Below are 20,725 nucleotides of genomic sequence, written 5' to 3' on the forward strand. Positions count from 1 at the left end.
AATAGTGCCTACCCACAAAGAATATTATCTAGACAGGGCCACTCATTTAGTACCATGAGTGCCCTAGGTGTTGCAAAATTCTTAATAGGAGATAAAACAACATCAGCATTTGAGAATATGGGGGGTGGAGAACAATAAATGTAACACTAATTCTGTTTTTTTAGAGCTTGTTGCCTTAAAATCACATTGCTTTTAGATGTTTTGCATTGTGCTAATAAGACATTTAAAACTAAATTAAAATCAAGAAGGCTCTCTGGACATTTTTAACATGAAAGCCTTTCCTTGTGGCCTTTAATTAACCTTTTAGAAGTATGGACACATTTAGGGGCCTTGTAATCTTTTATGCTTCCAGAGGTGTTGGGAAGGGAATAATTATAGAAATGAAGTTATCTCTTTAGGGAGGAATATTGTAGGTTAAGCTCCTTCTCATCTCGTATTCACTCTGTTTTATAATGTGCTATATATTACTGCTGTTCCAGTGATGCAGTGTAGGATATTAGAGGGGTGCGTTACAGAATTGCTGGCAAATAAATTCAATGAAGAGTTCCCCTACTGTCTTGATATTGAAGACTGGATTGAGTCTTTAGAATTTTCTTTCCCGTTTCTAATTAGTCAGTGTTGTAATTTTTTTCACTTGTGAATTTTCTAATTAAGGGTTTATTCACATTATGATGCCACTTAATGGCTTTCCAGCAACTTCGGAGAAGGGTTTTAACTCAGTTGTGGAGCACATGCAGGGCATACAAAATGTCACAGGTTCAGTCCCTGGCATCTCCAGGTATGGTTGATAGTGGTCCCCTGCCTGAAATCAGTGTACACAGTACCAAGCTAGATGGAACAATGGTTTGGCATGACATACAGCAACTGCCTATAGTCTATGTTCAGGAAAGGCCTGTACTCATTGTTACTTGTTTTAAAGGACCTTATAGCCCAAATTCAACCAACATTCAACTGGCAGGCATCCAGAAAGTCCATCAAAACCTTCATTCTGTGAAATCCTCACCCCCAGTTCAATCCCCTCTAAAAATAAGTTATGAAGACAGGTGTTTGATATGAAATGTAATGGTAGTATATTAATAGACAATCCACAGTGTGTGATGTGTCAGTCACAGAAACAGGCAAGGTGAACACCACAATGTACTAAGAGATTTTGTTATTAAAGTTTTGGCAGCAATTCATTTAGCTGCCATGATGCCACAAATATCTATATAATTAATGGAATTAACATTCACAAACATTGAGTATGTTTAGTCATAACTGCTGTGCAGAACTGGTTTTTTGAGAACAGTTTTATGTGTCTTTTGTAGAAGTAGGGTACTATGCACATGCCAAGATTATATTGGTAGTGATGAAGTATTTAAACTCTTCTCTGCAGTAATATGCATTATGAATGATTACTTGGAAACAAATTCCAATTCCAGGGTGTTCAAAAAAAGTCAGTGATCTTTAGCATGTGCTTAGGAGAGGACCTCCATTATGAAATAATCTGGAGCTGCTTTCATGATATAGTTGTGAAAGTGCAAACCTTTCCCCACACTTATAATCAAGTGTGAAGGATCTGTGTTTGTGTGTTCAACCATATGAATTTTGACTTTATTTAGCCACTGTGCAAAGTCACTGAGTGATGTGAAAAGCTTTCCTCCCCATGTGGAGATGTAAAATATGGAAGACAGAAAGGTTAGTATTTTAAATATTTATTCGCACAATGCAGGGGGGACGTGCTTCAGCCTCCAAAGAGTATTCAGGATTTGAGCACAGATTTATTTGTGGTTTGGCACTCTCACGTCACATTCGCAACAACGGGTCTAGACACAAGATGACCAGACTATGCCCTGGCTTTGAAAACTTAGATTTGTTTTGACAGCTAATATTCGGAATGCCAGCATGCCATAATTTCTGAAGAACTGAAGGCTAGATTATGCATCACAAACATGGAGTTTGTGTGCTTAACTCTTCCTGCATCTACCTACCTCCTTCCTCCCATAGCTTCCCCCTCCAGATCCTGTTAATCTACTTGGATTTCTGGGTGTGTGTATGTTATGTTATAGGAAAAAAATGGACCCAGGCAGCAGTTGAGGGGGGAAAGAGGCAGGTGGGAGAAAGGTTAAGACCCTTCTATTCACCACTTCCCCACTTCCAGGAAATCATGTTTACCCCCTCATTGCTTTGCAGTCATTTGGCAGAAACCCAGGTTCCCATATGTCTTGTTCAGCCCTTAATGACACCTGTTATGAGGGTCGGTACAATGCGTGACGCCACCTTAAGCAGCCATCCTACTACTGCTCTCATCTGTCACTCCTTCACCTCTCCTCCCTTACTTTTAAAGTGTTTTGCTATTAACAATGTGGGGGCATCATGGGGAGTCTCTCCACTTTCTGTGAGCGAGAGGGTCCTTCCTCAGAGAGGCATTATGGTTAAGGTGGTCCTGGAGAGTGCCTGTGCCACTGCCACCTTGTCAGGGCAACTAGAAATTATCTTTACAAATTAGTTGGAGGCTTAAAGTTATTTTAGTATTTTTAGCTCTCTCTCTCTCTCTCTCTCTCTCTCTCTCTCTCTCTCTCTCTCTCTTTAAAATAAGGATTTCTAGCTGCTGGGGTAAATCTACAGCATTGCAAGCACTCTCCTGGTCACCTTAGCTATAAGACCTTGCCCTTAGAAAGATGCATGAGGATGAGATGGGCACTTTGCAGAACACTTTGACAGGAGTCTTTGCGTGCTCAGACTCAGAGACCTCCCCCCTAAATAAACACACATTTGACTCAGATTTTAGTTTCGGTTTTTGGCAGAATTTAGGCCACAACTTTATTGATTACAGAAAAGTGAGTGGTTGCATAGGTTCTGGTTCGAAGCGCTGACCCAGAGCTCCATCATAAGTCAGGCAAGGGTGAACACCTGAGGTAGGTGAGAAGCCCGGGAACAGACTCTGTTCACTCCCCCAGATACTCCCCTGGACACAACTCCCTCTCGGGGGTTGACCAAACCAAGTTGAGTCCCTGGATTCCTTTAATGGAACACCTTTCACATAGGGATGGCAAGACTGTTCTCCCATCTCTATCACATGAACCAGTGCCTATCTGCAACCTTACAAGTTGTGACGATTTGCTGCGCGGCAGGCGAAACCCAAATGGCAACAGCCAATCAGCCAAGTGGGGGAAATTCCTGCCATGCCCCTGTCCCAACGACAGACGACACATGACGGCATAGCAAGGTCAATCGCAAAATGCCCTAAAAGTAGGGAGAGGTGGGCGGGTGTTCCAATGCATGAGCTGAAAGAGGATGCTCTGGGTCACGTGCATAGGTATATATAGGTCCCTTGATCCATTTAGACTGCACCCCATTGGCCAGATTACACCCAGCAATGAGGGACCTACCCATCGGGTGTTGTGGCCATCCAATATACCCACCCACAGCCAGGAGGTCAGTCTCCAGGTCTCACCACAACACGTGCCCTCTTTTAGGGAGGACACGATTTCTCAGATGGGTGGTGGTTGCAGCAGTGGCCAACCATGATGCATTAATTCGCTGTTCCCCAGCTCCCACTGCTGAGGCAGTTGTCTCATTTCACCTCATGATAGGGCCAGCCCTGTCTAGCAACATCTATTTTCATTTTGAAAAGGTGATTGGAACAGAAGGAGTATAGAATGAATATATTGTGTTCACGTTTGGTTAACCACAGTGCAAAAAAAACAGTACAGTTTGACTTCTTTTTGACCTTGGATCAATCTGAAGGCCTGCATTTTGAAATGTAAATAGTAGCAAGATAATTGACAGACTTTGGATAAACCTGGATTACTTATTTTAAAATAAAAGTTATCGAAACAAAGCCCAACTTTTACAGCTAAAGATAGAAGTGGTACAAATGGATTGAAGTATTTATTGTGGTTAAAAAATAGAGTTTTGAGAATCTCTTGAAAGAAACTAATTGACAGAAAATGTGTTACTTAAAAGCTACCTAGTACAATCCTAAGTGTCCAAGATGTGGTTCATACAAATATATTCCAATAAGGAGGATATAGAAACTAACAACTTAGGCTCAGAAAGGTTGAGAAAGGTATATTTTTATATTTTCGTGTCTACTTCTGACAGAAAAAAGTGTGTAATGGAATTTACAAGGCTGAAACTTTTAATTGGTTTAACAGATGCTCATATTTTATCTTTAAGGTAACAGCATCCAACAGAATTTAAAATGACCAATGGAAACAAAATGTCCCTGATAAGTAGTTCATCTGAGTATTGCCAGAAGTATACTGGTACAGGTGAAAGCCAAAAGAAATCATAAACCCACAACTGCTAATTTTTACTTGGGGCAGGGGTAGCCAACATGGTACCCTCCAGAGGTTTTAGACTCCAACTTCCATCAACCCCAGCCAGCATGTCCATTAGTCAGGGATGATGGGAGTTGTAGTCCACAACATCTGAAGAGCAGAACATGTGCTACTGCCAACAGAAGGAGACTCTCCATTACCATGTTTGAGCTGCAAGCCTTATATAAAGTAGCATCATACATACTACAAAGTTTTTTATTGTGTTGCATGCTATATATATTTCTGTTATATAAGCTCATTGTCTTCTTGAATTTTCAGAACTTCTTTCAAATAGTTAGTAACCTTCTGGATGAAGAGAACAAAGAGAAATGGGAAGACGCACAGCAGGTAAATTTGGATAGATGTACCAGTCATTTGCTGTTGGAAACTTTCCCCCTTGCCTGACCTAGAGAGAATGACATTACTTGTGTGCATTATTTAAGTGGTTATTTATCATTGGATTAGAACTGGCAAATTGTTTAGGATTGAATGCTTGTCTGAACAAATAGGTTTTCAATACCAACACACACACGGGAAAGGAAGGTGCTTGTTGGACCACACTAGGGAGAGCATTTCAAGCTTTTGGTGCACCTACCTTTCTTATAGGTGATGGGACAGAGAGCAGGCCATCTTTACCAAACTCATGGTTTGAACAGAGAGAAAGTAGTTCTTCAGCATTAAATTGAGCTTGGCAATAAATAGATAACCAATATACATGACCTAAGTTCCCACTGGGACATGGGTGGTGCTGTGGTCTAAACCACAGAGCCTAGGGCTTGCCGATCGGAAGGTCGGCGGTTCAAATCCCCGCAACGGGGTGAGCATTTCCGTGCGCTGCTCTGGTTCGCCACAAGCGGTTTAGTCATGCTGGCCACATGACCCAGAAGCTGTACACTGGCTCCTTCGGCCAGTAAAGCGAGATGAGCGCCACAACCCCAGAGTCGTATGCGACTGGACCTAATGGTCAGGGGCCCCTTTCCCCCTTTACCTTTAAGTTCCCATTGCCTGTTTTGGCAGGAGATTCTGGACTTACAAAAGGAAGACCTTTAGATAGCACATAGTTAATCTTAGGAACTTTGTTTCTGCAAGATGGGAGGTGGACATTATCTTAGATGGGGATTAGACAAATTCATGGAAGTTAAGGTGATCAATAGCTATTATTCATAATGTATATATTTCAGGCATTATAGGTTCAGAGGCAGCATGCCTTTGAATATCAGCTGTTGGGGAACAACAGTGGGAGAGGGATGCTGTTCCCTTGACCCTGCTTGTGGGATTCCAATAGGCAACTGATGGACCACTGTGGGAAGCAGGATCTTAAGACTAAGTGGGCATTTCTTCTGATCCAGCAAGGCTGCTCCTATGTAGTCATGCAGTCTGTGAAAATACATTTGCCAAGAGCATCCCTGTTTTACCCCAGCGTTGATAGAAATATATTCAAATATAATGCCAAAGAATATTAACAAAGAATCTGACTCCTCCTCACATTTTAAAAGCTATAGTAGCCATTCATACAAGTATTTGTATGTGCGTGCACATGCAGACATCCTTCACATCTAGCATAAACTGCATGCATTTGAAATAGATATTCTTATTTTATCAAGCTTTGTAGGGCTGCTGTTTTTGAAGCTGTTTCTTAATGTCATGGTAATGTATGTATATTTTAACTTTTTATTCTACTTTTGTTGCAAGTTGCCCTGGATGCCCTTAACAGGTAGAAGGAAAAGGCATAAGCTTTCAGTAAATAAATAAATCCCTGCCAGAAAGTTAGGACATTTGTTCTATCAAGTGGACTACGGAGCGGTATCTTTCTCAGATTCAAAGCTGCACAGTTAGTCATGTCACATCCAGGAAATCATGTCATATCCAGGAAAGAAAATAGGACGAGACTCTCCTAGGTTTGCACATATTTAATTCAGAGTGCTTGAAAGAAAACAGAATGAGATTGCTTAGCTGGAAACAGCTCGCTTCCAACAAGTTGCCATTGTTTAGATTAGGTAAAATATTCATTGTGTATTATAAACCATACATGCATATTTTATGACTCGTGAGGTGATGAACTTAACACGAAGACTTTCAAAAGTCCTTCCATAGGATTTACCAGGTTAGGATGCTCTGTGCAATCTGTGGTTTTTTGGTGGGGGGGGGGGTACAGTTTAAAACTCCAGCACATTTTCTTGGGGTTGGGTGGGAGTGGATCAACAACTGAGCAAGAACAATTTGTACTGCTGTAGATTTTCACATGGGAAAGGCACTTTTTCTAAATCCTCCCACAACCAGCAAAAGCAGCAAAAGCCCTGCCATATAAAGTAGACATTTTTCATAATTATTATCATTTTTATTTTTTATTTACGAAAAACAATAACCCTCCCAGACTGCAGTAAATCATGGATAAAATAAAGAAATCAAATGGATAAAATAAAGAAATCAAAAGGATGCATCCCAAGGAACTCCCATCCTTTTTTTCCCCTTGCAAAGTTGCGCTTTGTTGACAGTGTTGCTCAGTCCTTCGCCACAGATGCAAACAGGGGCACACTGGCTCTGAGAGGTGCCTGGCATCATCATCATCCATGGGGAGAGGGCTTTACGCTTTGCTAAAAACTGCCCACCCCACGGTTGCTCTGCAGGTGGGAGAGATCGAAGCTCCTGTGTCTTGATGCTTGAGTACACATGATGCACCCTAAAGGCTAAAATAAAGGCTGCCTTTTAATCACCTGTCATTGATATACCGATTTCAACCTGATAACAGTTTCAGATTCCGATAGTTTTGTTATGCTGGGCATGCATGTGTTACATTAGTCCCATTGTGTGTGACCGTTTGTTTGTTTTGAGGTCTTGTAGTAATTGTGTGCCTGCCCTTCATTTTTTAGATCTATCCAGGCTCAATAGAACTAATGCAGGTGATTGAAGATTTTATACACATTGTTGGAATGGGGATGATGGACTTTCAGAATTCATACTTAATGACTGGAAATGTAGGTAAGAAATAGGAATTTCTTTTATCATATATACATATATGTGATATGTTGAAAAAGTATGCATTGTATAAATACTGCTTCTCTCACATGTAGAACCAAGATCCACCCTCACTTCCAAACCGACCTTTTTGCTGTTAATCATTGTACAATATATGCGTCATATGCCTGGTGGGATCTTCTTAGAAAGTGGGTATGGTTCTTCGGAAGTAAAATCTTGCATTTTATTGGAAACCAGGTTACCACACTTTTATTCACGGCATTTCCAATCACGTTACAATGCTATGGTGGCCGCTTTGCATCGCTGAAAAATAAGATATTCCTCATCAAAAGTGAGAGCACCAATCTGGATAGATTTGCATGCACTCATTTACAGGTATACCTGAAAATTGAAAATAATTACTAGAATTAGAATTTCACCGAAGGTGAGCCCAATCCATTTCCCATTCAAGTCAGCCTCCACCTTAAAAAAAACACCTTATACTAATTTGCATAGCACCCAAATCAGTTCTTGTTAAATTAATGACAGCCCAGATGATCCAGATCTTGCTCCACACACAGTTTCTCTTAAATTAATCCAGATCTCTTCCATTATTCAATCTTCATATCATCACCTTCCATAAATCAAATTGAATTCAAAGTAAATAGAAGGCGCATTGCAATTCCATTCAGAAGGAGGATACTTACTATGAGCTGGTGGGTGATTTGTTTTTCTTTCTCCCTATCCCAATTCTTTTACCTGCAAAGCCAAAATGTCAGCTGACCTGCACCACGCAAATCAGAATCTCAATGCCTGGCCCTAGGAAGAGGAAGGAGGCCATTTCCATTCATTTCCTGAAACATTGTCCCTGGAAAGAAAGTAGAAATGGTGTGGCTTTCTTTCCCAGAGCAAGCACTAAGAATTCAGTTTTGCATGGTCCATTAGTGTCTGACCAACAACTGGCAGGTGGCCCATGAAAGGTGCCTCCCCCAACCTGCATAGAACTGGAGAAGATTGGATATGCTTATCTAGCTCACATATATAACATTATCACAAAAGAAGGTTGTCCGTCCGTCCATCCGTCCGTCCGTCCCCCGGGCAAACTAAAACACTTCTCACACTGGTGCCAACCAATTTTGACATTTATAAATCAAATTGGCATTATCTGAGAAGTTGTAATTGGGTGGTTTCCTGTGTTTGAGCTACATTTGAAATTTTAGAACGAGGCACATTAATTTTAAAAATGTCACATAAAAGTGTCTTTTACTTAAGGGATACTCCAGCTGCTCTCTTTTCATCACAGAGCCCCAGTTTCACTTCAGTATCAATCAGTGCTTAATAATCACATCCCAGGTTGGGTGTAGCTGAATCAGTGTTCCTGCTGCTGGGCTGGAATAATTTACACTCCTTGTGCATGTATCCCCTAAACATTTAATGCTATGCTAAATGTAACTCTAAGGTGCTAAACTATTAGTTATGGAAATATGCATTCCTCCCCTCACAAAGTTAATAATAGGCCTGCCATTTCAGATTTCATTTAATTTTATCTCAGTAAACAGATGATAGATAGATAGATAGATAGATAGATAGATAGATAGATAGATAGATATGTTAGTAGGATAACAGCAGCCCTTGGCCTAATTTTATGTAGTCTTTGATGAGGAGGGCTCAAATGGGGAGAAAGAGGGCAGAGGGGAAGCTGGAATGTATGTGGCAATGGAAGGGAGGGGTGAACCTCATTCAAACAAACAGTTCAGCCCTCTGGCAGCCCCACCTCAGAGAGCCTGGTACATGGGGAGAAAAAAAGAGTGAGAGAGGTGGGAAAGAGCAGGCGCCGATTTGGGTGCCCAGTGGCGTGTGTGCACAACATGATGTCATGACATCACGTGTACGTGTGCTGGCACTGCAGTGGCAACTGGGCCGGGGGCCCCACCTCTGCCATGGGGCCTCTGTTGCAGCCCACACAGCCTATGGAGATGGCACTCCACTGCCCAACCCCCACCATTGCAACCAGGCCAAGTGAGGCCAAGTGAGGCCACAGCTGCACCCTGGAAGCATGGCTGTGGCCACACCAGGCCCCAACAGAGGCCTTGCAGTGGAGGTGGAGGCCCCAGCCCAGTCACCGCCACCAGGGACGAACGACGGCTAACCACCCAGGGCGGGGCAAACTGCCGGCTGTGCACGCGTAGCAACCCCTATGTATGACACATGCGTGGCGTCGCTACGTACAGCACATGCGTGCGACACCGCATATGCGTTGTACGTAGTGGTTTGCCGCCAGCGCCGCCCGAGTGCCGTATAGATGGTGGTGGGATCCTCCACATGCAGCTGCAGCGTCGCGATGGCTGCTCGTGCTGCCACGCCCGGGGGCGGCGGGGCAAGCACCCCGCAGGGTGCCTTCTTGTCACCCCTCCAGACATGGCACCTGGGGCAAACTGCCCCCCCCCCTTGTGACGCCACTGGCTGCTGCAGCACCAGAGAGCCAGTGGAGGTAAGGCAGCAGGTGGAGGACAGAGGCCAAGGAGTGTGTGCATGCACAATGTGATGGCTGGGCACCCACAGTGGAAATTTTGTGGGTGTCTAGCCACCCAGCCCCCCCCCCAAGATGGCACCAGTGGTACAGAGATAGAAAAGGGAGTGCTAGAAGATCAGAAAGAAAAAGAGAGAGGGTTGCCACAGAGAGAGGGAGGGACAGGGCAGGGCCCACTTTTGGTTGTGGCTTTCTCCGTTCTCAGCTCTTGCCTTGCACACTTCAAGCATGAAGCCCACAACAAGATTGCAAGGTCTTCTGAACTGCTGTAACCAGCCTGCACAATTGCAGGAGATCCTGTTGGGCAGCCTGAGAGTAATGGTATTCAGTTATGTCCATTATGGCCACATGCAAGCAACATTGCAACTGTGATCAAGGGGTCTATATCCAGCGCTGCATGGTGTGTCATAAGTGTAGCTAGCAAGGAGTCCATTTCCTGGCCTACAAACAGTATTCCTACTTCATGACTGTGTGAACTGGACCCATGCTTCTCATGGAGACAGCGTGAAAATTCTGATTGTAGGAACAAGCATATCCATGTTTGGAGGTGGATGCAGTCAGCATGATTTTCCACAATAAATTTGCACACTCGCAGAAGCCTTTCCACAATGGAATTTGAACTTGGTGCAGATCGCTTCACCGTCTTTTATTAGGTGTTTGGGTTTGGTTTGGTCTTTTAAAGAAAAACAAAATAGCCTGCATATTGCATACTGTGGATATTTCCATACATAATTGTTTGCAGCAGTGTAGCAAATGAAGAAGGCTTTGCTGCCACAGCCTTTCCCTGTGTGCTCTGACAATACTGCAGACATAAGGAGCAACTGGTTCGGGACTTAAAATGCCCTTGAATGGATGTCTGAGGTTAATAGAATCAATAAGTAGTAGCAGAATCTGAGAGGCTAAACAAAAGGAAAGGAAATTGTTATTAAAGATACTGCACCTAGCAACAAGTCCAATCATATAAAACGCTTCAGTGGTGCTAAAAGAGCAGGAGTCTGCTCTTTTGCCTACCAATCAGAGGTCGTTCAGGAAGAGTGAAATTGGCACTGAAAAACACTATTCATAATTTTCAGAAGGTCAGCAAAATCAATTTTGAGGCAAATAATGTTCTGAAAGTACTGATTATGACAGAATAACAAGAGGTGAGAAGCTGCGTCTCTGGGCATAAAGAAAATGTGGGAGAGATGAGACTCCGGTTGCTTAAACAGCTGTAGCTAAAATGCTGATACACTTAACATGCATATTCACAATAATTGCCTGCAGGAATGAAGTGTGAATTTGCAGAACGTCTGAAAACTTAACAGCAAAGTTATTGCTATGTCAGTTATTTACACTTATGCTTTAAAAACAACAATTACTACTACTTTTAGAAGCAGGCACGACAGAATACATGTGGTGTGTTTGTGATGTAGTGGTTAGAGTGGTGGACTAGGGTCTTGGGAGACCAGAGTTCAAATCGCCATCCATCCATGCAGTTCATTGGGAGCCCTTGGGCCAATCATCATTTCTCAGCCTAAATTACCTACCTCACAGGGTTGTTGTGAGAATAAAAATGGGGAGGGGAGAACCATGTATACTATATTAATATTAATATTAAAATACTTTGTTGGGACATAGTCCAGCCAAAGCTAGGCATACACTCAAAAAACTCTCAGATGGATTGTGCTCTTTGGTACCAGAGCATTATTTGTACAATAAATGACCATTGTTTTTTTTAGGAATTGACCACAACAGTACTTGTTTCAGAGTAAGAGTTTGCTTAGAATCACAACATTTGTAGGAAGTTATTCTGGCTGCTTTACAAAGCTGGCAATGCAGTATATTGTGTGCATGTGTTTTGGCTTGTGTCAGGGACTGCTACTTTTTGCTAAAACAAGATCAAGGGCACAGCTATGTTCAGTGAATTAATTATAGTGCCCAATTAAAATACATATCTATAAATCATTTGGATCCCTTGCTCCGAGTGGGGTTTTATCTTGTTGTGCTTATGAAGTATATACCAATAAGTATCATATTCTGTTTTCAAAGTTTATGTGTCCAGAAAGATACGAAGGATAACTAGTTTTCTTTTGATCCAGAAAGATGGAGCAGAATAATTTTTCTGAATCTTAGGATCATACTGTTTCCATTTTGCACTGTAAAAGGAAATGAAGGCCTGTGGTTCAGAAACATGTTAAAGTTTCATTTTGTTTTTGTTCTTATGAAAGGCAGCATTATAGGATGGCACTTAAATTATTTTTACATAAGAATTACAATTTCTTCCTGCAACGCATACACAGCCAAGGCAATACATATGCATGCTTTTCCTATAGGCAGTATTTTGTCATTGTCATTAGAATGGTTAACACTCCTTATTAGTCATGATTGCGAGGAAATAAAAAACACCCATCAAGTGTGAAAATGGAAGGTCGGTAGAGTGGGATGTTCACATTATTCTAAAATTACATAGTATATATACCGGGGTAGACTAGAGACTGGCTTCTGCTGATATCCTGTTTGCTAGACCTGGCTTCCATACCTTCCAACATGTCCTAGATAAAAATAGAGAATTGTGGTTACATTTAAGACCCTTGTATCCCCATTAGGCCCTCTGCCTGAGTGGTATGCTTACACACACACTTTGCCAAAGGCTATTCTCTAGCTTCTGTACATTAAAATTGACAGTGAGAGTTTGTGCTTTAAAAAAGAACGTTGAATGGAATGTTGAATCTCCCAGTGGACCTGGTGGCACTTACTATGGAATAGCTGCAATTCAAACACATTCAGCAACGTGTACTGTTGGGACAAGCTGTTGTGGGAGTTGAAGGGAAGCCATGCACTGACATTTCATGTCTGTCTATGTGCATGTCTGCATTAGAGTCAATCTGCTCCCTGCTCAAGAGATTTAATTCCTGAAGGCCAAACTTCTCCAACTAAAGCAAAACCAAGACAAAACAAAGGCAGTGATTTATCAGAGACAGGGCAACATTTGTGGTTTTGATGTTAAGCCATGCCCCCCGGCCAACCGGATAGGTCGGCCGGGGGTGTGATGTGGCCAGGACTCCCCTATGACACAGGGGCACTGCCACGCCCCCGTGGTGCACAGGGAGAGTGCATGGCCTGCCCGCAACACTGTCGCACAGGGAATTGGAGCGGCCTTACTTCATGACATGAATGTTGAAGGGAAGCCTTTGTCATGGGGTGCAACATACCTAGAAGTGCATTGTCATATGCGGATACTGCAGCACTTGCAATGTTTGCCTGAGGCTCTGGCATGTAGATGCAAAACACAACAGGAGCCAGGAAGGAAGTATGTAGAGAGCTCTAGCCTACTGCCGGAAGAAAGTATCCTTATCCCTTGACTCATTTCAATAGATTGTTTTCTGAATTGAGATTCCTGAATTGCAAGGGGATGAGCTACATGATCCTCGAAGTCCCTTACAACTCCACTATTCTATGATCCAATTCTATGATTCAATTAATCCAGGTAGTTTACTGTGTCAAGAGTTGTTCTTCTCTAGTTTCTTTTCTTTTGAAACAAAGAGAAGTGAGCTGGATTATAACAGGTGTTTGCAGTAATTATCCCGTCCTAGAGCAAACTCTGTCAAATAATTGATTGTTCAGTTTTGTCACATAACTTCATCAAATATTTTGGTACCGGTACATCATTTCTTGCTAATGATCAACTCATTTTTCTTCCCCCCACCTCTCTTTTAATGTTTATGTGGCTGTTTCTGTGCAGTCTTTTCAAAAATGTTTTCTAAGCATTTGTAGGCAACCTGTTATGCACAATGTGCAAAAAGACCCACTTCTCTCCTTGATGATCATCAAACACCCTTTTAAGGGTACTTCATTGCCATGCAAGTGAAATCAGCCTCTTTTCACATTATTGTACCATAACTCAAAGATTGGAATAATCTAGGCTTATATTGAAGGTGTAGTTTGGAGGAGGATAAAGCTTGACTGCATTAAATTCCTTAACAATATCTCATATTGCTCCCAATCTGTTACTTTGGAATCAGATCAAACAGAGCTGGCCATTATCCTCGCTCCTTTTTGCTGGGTTTGAAAATCTTTCATGAATTCTTGCTGCTTGAGTGCTGCTGTTATTATTTTGTTTCCAAGGAAGTACCACTTAAATGTTTTGGGAGTTGGAGACAGAAAGCTAATTTAGAATTATAAATTGGTCACATTGTAAACACTCATAAAACATAGTCATTGTGTGTGGTGTGAGGTGAGGAGAGGAGGCTGAAGAGTGGAAGGCTGAAATCTTCTCCTCTACCTTGCAATACCCTTTTCTATTAAGTAGCATTTCTATAATCAAGATGTGTTGGAGAAAGATGACAAAATGCAATCGTGCTTTTTGATTGTCTTGCTGCAGGGGGAATGATTTATTCTGCACAAGCTACCAGGATCATGATTTGCAAATGATATGCACATGATGGAAATTCTGGAATGGCCTTTTTGTATTTGTATTCTGCCTACGTAATGATGCAGAATGGATCTATGTATGGCATGTGAATACAACAGGCTTCCAAGGTGGTGGCACTAGTGCCCGGAGCTTTAATTTTTCACTATTTCCAAATCAAATAATCATAACTGGACACACAAACCATGTTTTCACTATTATTACCAATGTTTGCGACTCAAAGAAAAACCACAATCTCTCTATAATAGATAGCCTGTCATTTAACATCCTGTTCAAAACAGCTACAATTTGTTTCATACAAAAGATTTATTAGCCAAAGCTCACAAAGGGACCCACAGAAAATAAAAAAGAAACGTAAAAATATAGAATAAAATACGTAGTTGCAATGACATGCCCACTTGCCTGGGAATAGGCCTCATTGAAGTCAATGGGATTTACTTCAGAGCAGCAGACCTTTATAGGGTTTTTGCTGTAAGACAGTAAACATTAACACAGTAACATGGTAAAATTCTAGAATGGAAATGTAAAATGGACTGATCTAAAATGCTTGAACAAGTGAGAATATTTTCAGCTGGTTCTCAGCAGAAATCAAGGGTGGCATCCGGCAAACCTCCCTAGGAGAGAATTCTGAAGGCAGAGGACCACAGTGAAGAAGGCCCTGTCTCTGGTTACCACTCACTATATTTTAGAGGGTGGATGGACTCAGAAAAGGGCATCAATGATTCTCAAGCCAAATTATGCATTGAGAAAATGGTTTGATGTTTGTGCATTCAACACTAAGAGAAGAAGATCAACTGTCCTATATGGGACATTAACAGCATCACCACCTCCTATCCATTCCCTGTCCTACCGGTAATATTCTTGTATGGCATCACTGCAGCGTTCTTTGGAGGGGGTGAGGCAGGGAATTTTTCTCTTTGTGCCATTCTGCTTCTAAGCTTCAGGAAAATATACTTTTTGCATAATACTTTGCTGAACTATAAAGAGCCATGGTCAGGCAGTAAAGAGTTCACTTAATAGAGAACATTAATGATAGATTAATTTTAATGACAACCACATAAGTGGTGGGGTGGGTAGGTGGAGAGATTCTCAGCATCACAAATGAATTAAGTAAATTTGCACTGGTGACTTCTGGAAACATATATTGTAACTATTGGTTCTCTGACCATTTTTAGATCACTAAATCTTTCCTCAAGGCAACAATCTTAATGGCTTTGATCTTTTAATAATCTCCTGTATTTTAGATAACAAAGCTTTTATTTTCCGTAATAATGTTTACTGTGCCTCTCGGAACATTCAGGTGTCTTGCATTTTTTTATTTTTTGCTTTGATTTCAAAGAATTGAGTAGGCCAAGATTTTTTGTTTGGGGTGGCGAGAGGCACTTTGTTTAGAGATCTTACCTGTGTTTATATAGAACATTTTCCACCATATCACATGTGAGAACTTGGGTCCGGGGAAAAAATGCATGTCTGGCTAAATGGTTTATTGAGTCCATTTCCTGTCATTCACTGTTTAGCAGTACTTTATAATGGTACAAATTATAGCAATTAACCTAATATTGTTCAGTTGTCAAAAGGCAGCTTAAACAAGTAAATATGAATAAAGAAAAATAAAGCAGAAGCTGCTAGTGGGCCCCACAGCACCTCTAACACACAAATGCAATCTGTTTTTCCAAGTTCTAAGGAATAAATCAAATAGATTTGGAGTAATAAAACAAGCCATGGAAAGGCCTTTAGCTACATGCATAAACTAATAATTGGTACTCTGCTAGTGTTTTGTGTGCTAAACTGCATTGAGAGGCACCTTTTAAGCCTCTTAAAAAGGTACATAAATGCTGGCATTAAAAATAAAAATCTGTAAATTCTCATTTCCTGTAATATTTTAACGCCTTTTAAGCCTCCCCCACCCCCGCAAAAAAACGAGGAGAATGGTTCAAGGGGCAGAAAACTGTTTTTAACACCCATTGCATTTACTTTGGAACTATTAACAATTAATGAATCACAACTTGCATGTTTATCCATTCCATATGCCATCCTGGGCTACTTTGGAAGGAAGGGTTGGGGTATAAATTTAATTAATAAATAAATAGACAGGAAACAAGGAGCACTCATGCCAGGAAACATTCATACCCATACTACAAGATGTTTATTTTACTTTTGACTGTTCTTTTTTTTAAAACAACAACAACACAATGTGAATTGGGTGGGTGGTGGGAGAGAGAGCATATCAAACCACAAGAGGTAAAGAGTAATAAAAAATTCTTCTTAACTGCCCAGGGTTAAATAAATGAACAGGTGACAGAATTGCAGATCCCAAAGGCAAGGCAAAACTGTAGTGCAGCTTCCAGAAAGTTTCTCCAAAATCCTTTTTTATATAGTTTTTTCCTGCCCTCTTGTGTTCTCTTGGTAATTTAGAGACAGCAGACCCAAGTTAGTGTTTGAAGTTTATTCCTATAGCTACGACGGTAGAATATGAGACTCTTAATCTCAGAATTGTGAGTACAAACCCCACGTTGGGCAAAAGATTCCTGCATTGCAGAGGGTTGGACTAGATAACCCCTGTGGTCCCTTCCGACTCTACAATTCTATGATTCTATAATCAAGGAAAGCTTACAGTCTATCTGCTCAGAAGTAAGCTGCACTGACTTCAATGGGACTTACTGACAGGTAAGTGCCTACAGCAGCAGAGGGAAATTCAAGTTACAAGAAAGGAGATTCCAACTAAACATCAGGAAGAACGTTTTAACAACAAGAGCTGTTCAATAGGGGAACAGTCTCCCTTGAAAGGTGGTGGACTATTTCCTAGGTTGGGTGGTTATCTGTCATGGATGCTTTAATTGAGATTCCTGTGTTGCAGGGTGTTGAATTAATAACTTTTGGGGTCCCTTCCAACTCTATGATTCTATGTTACACACAGCTGTTCCTAACTTTACCCCCTTGTTTAATTGTTTTTAGTGAAAAGCAGCATTGGAGCTGTCTGAGGTGCTGAAACTTTAGCAGTCTTGCTGTCCCACCATCCAAAGGTTTACAAACTGGTGGAGAATAATTTTGTCCCATAGAAAACAATTCAGTAATCTGGGATTTTGATGTAGTGCTGAGTGATGTGTAAGCATTAAAAAAAATAGTATTCTGTAAATGCTAATGAAGCTGAAGATAGAGACCAACATTAGTATACTCATTTTGCAGGGAATGGAACCATGACTGAGACAGCATGAATGAGGCATTATTATTTTTCTGTATATGGGAGGTCTAATTTATTTTCATGCCTTTATATCCTGTCTTTCTTTCATCGTGGATCTCAAAGCAGCATACCTGTCACCTATCCAGGCACTGACCAGACCCAGACCTGCTTAGCTTCAGCAAAGTTGTGACGTTGTGACCATCTTCTAGAACCTGGTAGTGTAGTTAGTATATTGCAACCCTGAAGTGTAGTCCAGTGTTGGTTACTTTGGTTTTTTAAATAGAAATGTGGTGGCGGCTGTGAAGCTGATTGTAGCAGTTGTGCAATTAATTAAGGCTGGAGCGGCTGAAGGGAGCCAGGTAAATAATTGAGGATTAGAGTAGTGAGTGGAAACACACCTGTATTCCAGGTTTACCCTCAGATGAACAGCATGTCTGCCTACTTAAAGCACTTAAAACCCCTCCACTTAAACACCAGTCTTCTCATGAGGCAAGCTGGGGGAAAGTTATATGAAACTATGACATTTTGTTTCACACTTAGGTATTTGAGCATCATTTAGCTGGCAAATGAATTGACTGTGAATCAGAAGGATAGACAGATAAATGCCCTCTGTATATGACGCTAAAAGCATCAATTTGTTAAATATTGACTTGTGAAATGATCCAGCTTCCTCTTGGCCAAATCTGCAAGAATAAATTCTGAAAAGCATACTGCAGAGTGCGGGGGTGGGGGGGACAATTTCAAAGCGTATCATCTTGCCTCATTTTTGAAGATTTTGAAAGTGCAACCAGGCTGCATGAAAGTCAGTGAAATATGTGTCTCCTGCATGCAACTGTGCACTTGATTTGGCCCAGGGGAAAGTCTGAGTGGGCAAGTGAACTTTGCAACAACCTGCAAGGGATGGGATTTTTTCAAACTGGGAATCCAAACCAACCTCAGCCCCTTATCAGTTCTGCAGTATTATCAGTGGACTACAATGTAGATTTGGAGTAATAAAACAAGCCATGGAAAGGCCTTTAGCTACATGCATAAACTAATAATTGGTACTCTGCTAGTGTTTTGTGTGCTAAACTGCATTGAGAGGCACCTTTTAAGCCTCTTAAAAAGGTACATAAATGCTGGCATTAAAAATAAAAATCTGTAAATTCTCATTTCCTGTAATATTTTAACGCCTTTTAAGCCTCCCCCACCCCCGCAAAAAAACGAGGAGAATGGTTCAAGGGGCAGAAAACTGTTTTTAACACCCATTGCATTTACTTTGGAACTATTAACAATTAATGAATCACAACTTGCATGTTTATCCATTCCATATGCCATCCTGGGCTACTTTGGAAGGAAGGGTTGGGGTATAAATTTAATTAATAAATAAATAGACAGGAAACAAGGAGCACTCATGCCAGGAAACATTCATACCCATACTACAAGATGTTTATTTTACTTTTGACTGTTCTTTTTTTTAAAACAACAACAACACAATGTGAATTGGGTGGGTGGTGGGAGAGAGAGCATATCAAACCACAAGAGGTAAAGAGTAATAAAATTCTGATTCTTAACTGCCCAGGGTTAAATAAATGAACAGGTGACAGAATTGCAGATCCCAAAGGCAAGGCAAAACTGTAGTGCAGCTTCCAGAAAGTTTCTCCAAAATCCTTTTTTATATAGTTTTTTCCTGCCCTCTTGTGTTCTCTTGGTAATTTAGAGACAGCAGACCCAAGTTAGTGTTTGAAGTTTATTCCTATAGCTACGACGGTAGAATATGAGACTCTTAATCTCAGAATTGTGAGTACAAACCCCACGTTGGGCAAAAGATTCCTGCATTGCAGAGGGTTGGACTAGATAACCCCTGTGGTCCCTTCCGACTCTACAATTCTATGATTCTATAATCAAGGAAAGCTTACAGTCTATCTGCTCAGAAGTAAGCTGCACTGACTTCAATGGGACTTACTGACAGGTAAGTGCCTACAGCAGCAGAGGGAAATTCAAGTTACAAGAAAGGAGATTCCAACTAAACATCAGGAAGAACGTTTTAACAACAAGAGCTGTTCAATAGGGGAACAGTCTCCCTTGAAAGGTGGTGGACTATTTCCTAGGTTGGGTGGTTATCTGTCATGGATGCTTTAATTGAGATTCCTGTGTTGCAGGGTGTTGAATTAATAACTTTTGGGGTCCCTTCCAACTCTATGATTCTATGTTACACACAGCTGTTCCTAACTTTACCCCCTTGTTTAATTGTTTTTAGTGAAAAGCAGCATTGGAGCTGTCTGAGGTGCTGAAACTTTAGCAGTCTTGCTGTCCCACCATCCAAAGGTTTACAAACTGGTGGAGAATAATTTTGTCCCATAGAAAACAATTCAGTAATCTGGGATTTTGATGTAGTGCTGAGTGATGTGTAAGCATTAAAAAAAATAGTATTCTGTAAATGCTAATGAAGCTGAAGATAGAGACCAACATTAGTATACTCATTTTGCAGGGAATGGAACCATGACTGAGACAGCATGAATGAGGCATTATTATTTTTCTGTATATGGGAGGTCTAATTTATTTTCATGCCTTTATATCCTGTCTTTCTTTCATCGTGGATCTCAAAGCAGCATACCTGTCACCTATCCAGGCACTGACCAGACCCAGACCTGCTTAGCTTCAGCAAAGTTGTGACGTTGTGACCATCTTCTAGAACCTGGTAGTGTAGTTAGTATATTGCAACCCTGAAGTGTAGTCCAGTGTTGGTTACTTTGGTTTTTTAAATAGAAATGTGGTGGCGTCTGTGAAGCTGATTGTAGCAGTTGTGCAATTAATTAAGGCTGGAGCGGCTGAAGGGAGCCAGGTAAATAATTGAGGATTAGAGTAGTGAGTGGAAACACACCTGTATTCCAGGTTTACCCTCAGATGAACAGCATGTCTGCCTACTTAAAGCACTTAAAACCCCTCCACTTAAACACCAGTCTTCTCATGAGGCAAGCTGGGGGAAAGTTATATGAAACTATGACATTTTGTTTCACACTTAGGTATTTGAGCATCATTTAGCTGGCAAATGAATTGACTGTGAATCAGAAGGATAGACAGATAAATGCCCTCTGTATATGACGCTAAAAGCATCAATTTGTTAAATATTGACTTGTGAAATGATCCAGCTTCCTCTTGGCCAAATCTGCAAGAATAAATTCTGAAAAGCATACTGCAGAGTGCGGGGGTGGGGGGGACAATTTCAAAGCGTATCATCTTGCCTCATTTTTGAAGATTTTGAAAGTGCAACCAGGCTGCATGAAAGTCAGTGAAATATGTGTCTCCTGCATGCAACTGTGCACTTGATTTGGCCCAGGGGAAAGTCTGAGTGGGCAAGTGAACTT

At 41.2% G+C, this 20,725-nt stretch overlaps 1 protein-coding gene across 1 annotated transcript in view; it reads left to right on the forward strand.

Moving 5' to 3' along the window:
- The window catches only part of ADGRB3 (adhesion G protein-coupled receptor B3), a 432,921-nt gene that overhangs the window by 195,340 nt on the left and 216,856 nt on the right, over nucleotides 1–20,725 (forward strand). The window contains exons 11-12 of the mRNA XM_035109688.2: nucleotides 4,584–4,652; nucleotides 7,175–7,283. Coding sequence (XP_034965579.1) covers nucleotides 4,584–4,652; nucleotides 7,175–7,283 — 178 coding nt within the window. The remainder of the gene's footprint in view (nucleotides 1–4,583; nucleotides 4,653–7,174; nucleotides 7,284–20,725) is intronic.

Source organism: Zootoca vivipara, chromosome 3, assembly GCF_963506605.1.
Source record: "Zootoca vivipara chromosome 3, rZooViv1.1, whole genome shotgun sequence".
Classification (NCBI taxonomy): Eukaryota; Metazoa; Chordata; class Lepidosauria; order Squamata; family Lacertidae; genus Zootoca; species Zootoca vivipara.